General features: G+C 34.3%; 1 protein-coding gene across 1 annotated transcript; it reads left to right on the top strand.

The window, feature by feature from the left end:
• Positions 1-528: 528 nt before the first annotated feature.
• Positions 529-6,601, top strand: LOC114262118 (Ribosomal protein L34). The gene is made up of 3 exons (XM_028202471.2): positions 529-903; positions 5,747-5,846; positions 6,180-6,601. Exons 1-3 carry the CDS (start codon positions 630-632, stop codon positions 6,250-6,252), a joined length of 447 nt encoding a protein of 148 aa, XP_028058272.1. The 5' UTR covers positions 529-629; the 3' UTR covers positions 6,253-6,601.
• Positions 6,602-9,489: the final 2,888 nt, after the last annotated feature.

Genomic DNA, 9,489 nt, shown 5'->3' with positions numbered 1-9,489 from the left:
CACAAAATGGACAGAACGAAAGAGGGCCAGCCTGAGCCAATACAATCAAAGCCCCAATGGGCTTTTCTCAGATTTTCTATCTTTTGCAGTACTCTTTCTTTCCTCGATAATCTTATGCTACTAATTAATAATATATTAATTAGTCCATATGTCATTATTATTAATCTCATTTATTATATAAATTATAACGGAAGTATTATATATATTAATTAATATATTAACTAACATATTAACACTACTAATAACATTATTATTAATCTCACTCATTAATTACATTATAAATATTTAAAATTTCTTAAATTATATCACATCACCAATTAATATATTAATTATATAACATTATTCAAATATATATAACATCTTTCAAATTATAAATGCTCAACCCTTTTAAAATTATACTACATTAAGATCAAGTTTGACAACTTAAAAATAATCAACTTTTTTATCTTTTTTTCATCATATTACCTCTTTACTTTTTCACACATCTTTTTATATAAAGATAAAAAATACACTTGTTTAAGTTACCTAAAAACCCCTAATTATTTACATTCTTTTTCTTTACTGCACATCGTCTTCGCTCTCTAGGGTTCAGAGAAACTCTAACACACACAGGGACAGCTCACCCAAAAATGGCGTCTAAAACCCTAGTTCGGACCGGAGCTTCTCTGATGAATCGATTGTTGAATCCATTGCTTCAGCAACAGCAGAAGAACACGAGCTCAAACCATCTGATTGCATCGAGCTGCCTCGAAATCACTCCCATGATTTTCCCACCTTCTCTCTCCAAGTTCCAGACCTCTCTCAATTTCCCCCACAACGACTCCGATCCCCTCAAAAGACTTTCTTTCGATGGATTTCTCTACCCCTCCGGCCTTCCTTCTCTCCGATTCTTCTTACCCGACGGTACTTTCTCTCCTCCCTCCTTCTCTCTCTCTCTCTCTCTCTATAATTTTTGATTTTGGTGGATTGTTTGTCTGTATTACAAATTACAACGTCAAAGATTCAAATTGTGTTGTTAAAACAAGCGAAAAAGAGTGTAATTTGACATTTGTGAGCTCTGTAGTTGTAGAATCTGATTATTTCTTGGCATGAATGCAGTGATCAATGTTACTGAAGCGTTAGCTATAGGGATTTTCAATTTCTACCTTGTAAAATATGTGAATTGGGGGAAATTTGTTTTTCACAGTTCATTTCTGTTTAGTTGTTCAATGAAATAATGGTAGTACCTATGTTACCTGTAACGTGGATCATTTCAGTACGTGGAACGGGAACCTGGTAAGCCACATGCTCTAAATTATGGTAGATAGGGCTTGACTTGTATATATTACAGTTAAGAATTCCAGATACTTCTTGAGTAATTTTCTTATAACTATTAGACATCTAATAAAATGTATTTTTTTTTTCTTCCATTTTTGGTGTTTTGTCTTGTCAAAACTTAACTCACCTTATATTTTAGTTTATTATATTTGATTTTTTTTTCTCGTAAGGTAATATTTAAGGAAATTTATTGAAAAAAACTTTTGTGTTCGTATCGGTTGACTAAATTTACTGTTTTGGAACGGAAGTGTACTATGTTTTGGAACATTCGTTCCAATACGTAATTTGCTAGGGAATTAGCATTTAGCATTTTTTTGTAACACAGGGTAGAACATAGGCACAACTCTACAAATGTTGATTTAAATTGAGTAATGAGTCTAATGACCATATATCCCTATGCATGTAGAAGATCTAATAGCCCAAAAAGATAATAACAGTTACATATATAAATCTGTAAGAGTTAGTGCAAATATACAATGTATGATTATGCAGGCCCACGGGGGGAGTCAACTTCAAATATTTTAATCTTTAGGGCAAATTTCACTTTATGTCCTCCTGGTTTGGCGTATGTGCGGATGACCCCCATATCATTTGAACATGTTGCCCCTATGATTCATGGACCAAAGTGCACCTAACTTTTGTTAATAGCACCTGTATAATTACCCAAATTCTCGTCTTCTTTCTCTAAACATATATATCACTCATGTTTGGTGCACAACTCACCCAAATATTCACTGAAACTTAAGGGAATGGTTGATCGAAACGAAGACTAGTTGCATTTTCAATTTGCCGCCTCCAGTAGAAGCCAATATTTCCTGTTTCAACTAGGATAAATTGATTTCTAGTTTTTTGTATTTTCTATTCCTTTTTTCTTTATTCTGTTTTAGTGCCTTTTCTTTTCAAGTTCTTGATTTCTATATTTTTCCCTACTGGAACCTTTCCACAGCCAATTATGCTCAAAACCAGTTGTTCCACTATAGCGAAGAGGGTTATATAGTAAAATCTTTTCTACTTCTCTAGAAGCTCCTTTTTGTGTCATGAAAATTGGGACAATGAGATGAAAATTGGTTCATGATAGAGAATTGCCAGTGTTGCATGCTTTTGGGGGCTAAAGATCTGTTCATTTTGTGCTGCCATGGTCACCTAGTGGTTGAGGGTGGCGTGGTGCTTGGTATGCGAGGCTAGGGGATGTGGAGCAAGAGAGACTGACAGGGGATAGGGGGGAAGTAGAGAGAGGAAGAAGAAGAATGGCATTTCCCCCCTGTAAATTTGAAGGTGTATAAGGGGTATTTTTCTCTTAAAAATGGCTTACTTCCTACATAGGCACATGGCTCTCACATACCATTAACTTGAATGGGAAAACTATCTCTGCACTTTGGTTGGCAGTTCACAAGGGGCAATGTGCATATTTTCAAATGACAAGAGGATCATTTGCACATGAGTCAAACCATAAAGCATAAAGTGAAATTTGCCTTGATCTTTAATTTTTTTTTTTTTTGGTAAATAAATTTGCCTTAATCTTTATTATGAGCCTTAGATTGGTCTTTTGGAACTTTTGGGCAAATAGAGATCTATGCCTCTCCCAATTCAATTTTAGATACACCTAGGGGAGATTGGATCACATCAAGGGCGTCATCTCCCATTTCGATTTTAAACAGTTATACATCACTACAAGAGTTGGTGCAAAATATACAATGTATGATCATTTAACCCGCAGAGAGGGAGGCAACTCTGTAGATTTCATGGAGATCTTCTCGGATTCTTTTGTATTGATCCTATGTATGTTGCTAGGTTGTACACTTGTGCTGGAAAGAAACAATAACAGAATGTAGGTTGCTGTCGCAAGGTCTGGGAGTACCACTTTTCCTTGGTATAATGACCAAGATATGATTTTTGCTTATACCTTTCCCTGGTTGGGTCCAGATCCAGAGAAATTATAGTGTGGTAGAATCGAGATTTAATTATGACATGAATCTCACCACGAGCTATGAGCTTGCTGGCATACCAACAAAATCTGCTTGCTTGCTGTGTGTATATGGGTCTGCCTTACCAACCATTTTCTCAAATGATTGTTCTTTTGGGACTTTTGGGCAAATAAAGATCCATGCCTCTCCCAATTCAATTGTAGATACATCTATGGGAGATTGGAGCACATATATAATATAATTGATCCCCAAGACACTCTGGCTGTAAGGGTAGATAGACTAGACAGAGGAATGTGATTCTGTATTGCACAGAATGATTCTGTGCATTCTTTGTTTCGCAGAATGCTTTGCACATTTTTTTGATTAAAAATCTGAAATGAGTGCTGCTATTAGCACCCCATCAATTATTTTGGACCCTCCATTTTTAGTTTTTTTGTTACTGATTTATTACAATAATCATCTAAAATGAAATTACTAAAAAGGACATCAAAAATTTTGGAACACCTAATCTCACAATTAAGTCCACACACCCACTACATCATGAGTTAGGGCTTATGAGCATACCCACCTCCATCACCATCCATCCATCCATCCATCCATCTTCTCCAAATCCCATCTTCAAAACTTACCCACTTTCAAAACCTTGACTTGAAAACTCTTTGGTGGTAATATTCCGGCGACAATGGTAGTAACCATTTGATTACATACACTTCTTCAGCAATGACAATGAGTGAAAGTTTTTCCGACAAGCACAACTCCATGAGACGAGAGGAGTACAATAATAAAAGCTCAGAAGAGATCCATAAATTTAATGATATTCTTAACTCAGAGGAGATTGGCCTTATGAGGGTAAGTTTCTTGAAAAAAATGGCAAATAAAAAGGTTATTTTTCGGGTTGAAATTTCTGAACATATGACCGAAATTCGAGAACATAGGTTCGAACATTGTTTATTTGTTTAGGAATAGGTAACTGAATGTTTCTTATTTGTTCGGGAACAGATAACTGAAGCAGAAACAGCAGCAGAAGTAGGCAAACAAACAAAGGAGGTTGGACCACCCTTGGGTGGCCGACTGGCTGGTTGACTGGAAGGTAAAATCCTGTCCAATTTTGCTCACATAGAGAGATACAAGTACAGTGAAATCATGGATGAATCACAGAAAATCAACCAGAGAAGCATAAAAGTGGATTGTGTTGTGTGTGTGAAAAGAGGTAATAGAAGAAAAAAAAATCAAATAAATTGAAAAACCTCGTAATGAAACAGAGTAAAAATTTCTTAATCACCACAAATTTTTTTCCTTGGTTTTGGGGGAGGTTCCACCGTCGTGGGTTTTGTCAGGGTTTTGGGAGAGAGGCTTTTTGGGGTGTGGGGTGTGTGGGGGTGTGCATTTGAATGGGTGAAATATTTTTATAAGGATAATTTTGGCATTATTTGGAGGAGAAAAGAAAATTTAAGGGTTTTAGAATTGATAAGTGGGGTTCCAAAATAATTCATAGGGTGCTAATAATAACACTCATTTGAAATTCCCCTTGCAAATGTCTTTGTGCCTCCAAAATGTTAAAAAGAAAAAAAAAAAAAAAAAAAACAGTTCTCTATTTTCACCCTTCCTCAATTTGGGCAATTCACTATTTTTTTCAGTATATTTACTTTGCGTAGAGTCTGTGAGAAGGTAATGACCATCTCTTTACTAAAGACGTAGTTTCATAAGATTGGTAGGGGGAAGTAAAATTCTGGCTGTGGTCAATTGCATCTTTCATTTTTATATGAGCAGCGTTTAGCTGTGGTAAGGTTTGTTTCTGTCAGCACTTTGAATAGAGCTTTAAGATGGTGTGCATAGGAAGGAAAACAGTTGGGAAAATTCACCCTGTAGCGTTTACTTTGTGATGAGGAAAAAATCTCTAGTTTTGTTGATGAGAGGTTAAACAACATGATGCTACCTTGGTAAACCAATTTTGTCGGCCAGAGATTTGATTCACTGTTATAGTTTCCAGATGATTGGATGGGCTCTTTTGGCTCATATTTTTTTTAGCTTTTCAGCATGATTGCCTGGTAAGGGCTCTTTTGATTCACTGTTATACTACTTTGTGAAATTGATGCTTCCCTGAGCCTGAGTTCAGCCAAGCAATGTCTTATGATACGATGGTCCAATTCTGCAATAATTGCTCTATGAAAGCTCTGCTTTTGTTTAGGTCTTAGGAGGATTGTCCAATTGTCCAAACCCTTTATGGCAAGTTTTTATTAGCTACAGGGGTTTAATCTGACTGTATATAAGTTCCTGGTGTGTCATTGTGAAGTCCGCTAAACACCTAGAAAAAGAAAAAGAAAAAGAAATAGAAAAAAAACGTTCAACATGTCTTTCCTAGGTGAGCTGGCAAGTCTTGCAATAGTATTAGATGGATTGTTGACTTTTCACCATTTCTAATAAACTATACTTGCTCAAAAAAATATTATATCTTGCCCCTTCTTTAATTTGTATGTGAACTAAGTTGTTGCTCTCTTTTTCAGTGGATGGGCCTTCATCAAGTGATCCAATGCTTTTGTTCCCCAAACGAACATACCAACCTAGTGTCATCAAGAGGAAGAGGACGCATGGATTCTTGGCTCGGTACATCTCTCTCTCTCTCTCTCTCTCTCTCTCTCTCATATGCGCATGAACACATGTATATATGCATTTTTAAAACTCAGATGTGTGCCCTTAAATTCTTGTTCCCCTTTTTTTGTTAAATGATGATGTAAAAACCAACTAAAGGTTTATTCTAGGAACTCTTGGGTTTTTAACTCTCCTTGCTTTATCTTTGTGTGAATGTGACCAAAGATCTGTCTTCTAGTTATGTGAAGTAGGTTTATTTTTCAATTAAGTCGTACGCATATGGAGATTAGAATAGTGTATATATCACTTTTATGGTATGATTAATGCATGTCTTTAACACATGGCCAGCAAAGCAACCAAGGGTGGGCGGCGGGTCATTGCACGAAGAATCGCAAAGGGTCGGTCGAGAATCACAGCATAGCTGCTTTTTAATTTTAACTTGGATTCAACTCTTAGGGGCTTGCTTTGTAAGAGCGAGCAAACTCTGAATGTCTTGAAGGTTATTGAGTAAAGTAAAACTGAGCCTTAATTTTATGGGCTCACTTGAATTGTTCGTTTTATAATTATGCCCTTTATCTTCGCCGCAGTTTATTACTCAATTTTTGTTATTGTTAGTATCTTAACAGGGTTTTATTTCACATTTATCTATCTATCAATTATGCAATGTAGCTCTGTCAAGTCTAGTTTGGTGTCGAACTGTTGCAAAATTGATCACAATATCACAAGTTTTGGATTGATGCTTATAGATAATTCGTGCTTTGAAATGAAAAGTGGCCTCTAAATTAATGTTCATCTTTGCTTGCAGCGCATCTTTTGCTTATATTTATATAACTAGTCATTTGTTGCAACTGTCAGCTCCCTGTCCTCACTCTCACACTCTTAGGAGTAAGCTACATATATAAACTATGCTAAATATATGAACTATATTTAAATTTTCAAAAAATAAAAGGAAAAAGAAAAAGTGCGAGATGAGTAATTATTAGGAGGCAGGCAACACGTAACGTCCTTGTCATGTAAATGTCAAATTTTGCGTTGGCATTCTCTTGATGAGTAATGTTCTATACAAATTAACAAGTCTTATTGCAAACTTTTTTTTAACTTATCGTTGTATCATTAAAGCGGGTTCTATTTTAGTTTATGAGATTTTATCATTGCAAAACACATTAGTTAGTAAGAAAAATTTATAAAATTTATTAGTTTGTATGTAATTTTCTTTTCTATAACCAATCCATAGTGGAAATTCTTGTGGCACTCGACTTGGCCTCATACTTGGCCTTAGTTTTTGGAACAGTAACTGTGCATCTTTATATGATGCTCTCATACTTGTGAACAAGTTGAATTGAGTACTAAGTTAATCGAGTCTAACTTAAGTAATTTAATTTTATATAGTATATATAAGTTTATCAAGTTCGAATTGAAATTTAAAAATTATCGAGTTTTTTTTTTAGTGTGTGTGTGTGTGTGTGTTAGATAACGAGTTGATCTTAAAATAAGTTTTTAATGAGTTAAACATAAATTAAATTTTAGTAGTTTAATTCGTTTTACACCCTAAGTGGGTGATGCGGTTGATCCCATATATCTCAAATTTAATTGTAGGGAAATTCAAAACATTTTTTCAAGTGTTCCTTTTTATTGATGAATAGAAAATATATAATTCCTTTTATACAGAAATCAATCACGAAATGAGAAACAATCTCACATGAGTATAATACTAAAAAAAAGACGGAACTCACCTCATATTATAAAGTTATATTTAATTCTATTATCAGTTTTTCTGTTTTTCTAAATTTTTTTGAATGACCTAACATTACTACACCAAGTGAAGATGCTCTTAATCGTACATACACGAGATGTGAAGGTTGCTTGTGAAGTTGTGAACACAAGTCCAAAGAGATGGTCATTGAAAATTGGGGAAAGCTCATAATAATGTGAAGTTGTACAAACTATAAGAACCAAAAACAGTTGGGAATAAAGAGAACATTTCATGGATTTTTCTTCAACTTACATCCTTTTCCTGACAGCGAGTTTATATCTGCTGTAAGAATTCATATATCATTGTATATGTATATTAGTGGTTATTGTAAATGCCATACGTTTGTAATTTTACATTTAAACATTTGAATAGTTTAATGATGGCAAAGATGGGTTATAATTGCAACTGTTTAGCAGTTATTCTATTACTATAATCATTTTGATGTTAACTTTCAAAAAAAGAAAAAAAAAATGTTACAAAATTTCAAAAAAAAAAAAAAAAAAATCAGAATTGTGTGCTGTATATGATAGAATAGATAGTACATTCAACACATCTCTTGAAAAGAGAAGGAATTTCTTTGAAATGTCATTTTCTAAAAACTGATTGAAAATACACTGAAACTTATACAAATATTCCCTCATTTCAGATTATGAAAATTGTGATCAGTTGCTTTAATTTCCTTCAAAATCGGTTGTAATTCGTCAAAAAATAATTCTACATGTACAAATCAAATTACAGAATTGATTATAGAAATATATGTAGAATAAAGTGAGTTAGAGTTGGGCAAGCATTCATCCGACTAGTCAAAACCGAATGGTCCGAATCAATCCGTCACACTCTTTCAATGGTCTGAGCGAAAGAATGTAGATTCATTTTTCTCAATCAGCCTAAATTTTGATGGATGGTAGATGGGAGGCCATTCGACCCAACTCGATCTATCAACACTCCTAAGAAAATGATATTATGCTTATGAAAGTTTGGCCTTTATTTTTACTATAAAAAATAAAGAATAAAAACTCTTAGGATCAAAATAATAAAAAAAATTACTAGAAAATAGTTCGAAAAATGTCCAAAACAGAACCCACACCCGCCAACCGATCCACATCCACCCGCCAACTTACACAGACTGCTCAATCCACATCTGTTAACTAAACAGATAGATGTGAATTGATTTTTTTCAATCTGTCTAAATTAAAATGGATGGCAATGCCCCAAATCACCTCTCCAATGGCGAAGTAAATTCATTGCTATAATTTATTCTTATTAAATGAACAAGTCTGATCTTGATTTTTAGGCTCCTTTAGTAATCAAGTTGAGCCCAAGTAAATCCAAGCTCGACTTAATAAGGCTTGTGAACACAAATTAAATGATTAATATTTATTTTTAATAATATGTCAAATAAATTTTTGTTATTTTATTTTACTTTTTTATTTGTGTAAACTTACATGTTTGATTTATGAAATTTATTATTAATATATATATATATATATATATATATTGTGTGAGTAGATTTCTGACCACACTGCCAAATTAATATTCAACTGGAGGACACTGGCAAAATAGATGACGCCTGAACGACCTGTAACAGAAAGAAGAGATTCCGGCAGTGGTTCGTCCACCCGGGGGAACTCCGACGATCAAGTCAGTTATCTCTCAAAGATAGCAAAAATGCTTAACTCACTATTCAGAATATCAAAAGCGCACCTTAGACCCATGGGGGTGCCTTTCTTTTATAATCATCACAAACCTAATCCCAATAGAAGCCTAGCTTCAATGGACTTTGAATTACTACTAATCTTGGACTCCCAGTAGGATTGGGATAAACTCTCTAAGAGTCTTATTTTCATCAAAACTGAATCCTTCTCTCATTTTAGGACTCTTATCCCTTATCCGTTTATCCCGAAC

The sequence above is a fragment of the Camellia sinensis genome, chromosome 15 (genome assembly GCF_055761805.1).
Source record: "Camellia sinensis isolate YWXY chromosome 15, ASM5576180v1, whole genome shotgun sequence".
NCBI lineage: Eukaryota > Viridiplantae > Streptophyta > Magnoliopsida > Ericales > Theaceae > Camellia > Camellia sinensis.
Note: the sequence above shows the minus strand (reverse complement) of the source record. Positions and strands in the feature narration are given on the sequence as shown.

Bases quoted from the DNA above. Each gene is read 5' to 3' on its own strand.
- LOC114262118 (XM_028202471.2), top strand. From the start codon at position 630: ATGGCGTCTAAAACCCTAGTTCGGACCGGAGCTTCTCTGATGAATCGA. The intron at 904-5,746 runs GTACTTTCTCTC...TCTCTTTTTCAG, and splicing joins CCGATTCTTCTTACCCGACG to TGGATGGGCCTTCATCAAGT. The intron at 5,847-6,179 runs GTACATCTCTCT...ACACATGGCCAG, and splicing joins ACGCATGGATTCTTGGCTCG to CAAAGCAACCAAGGGTGGGC.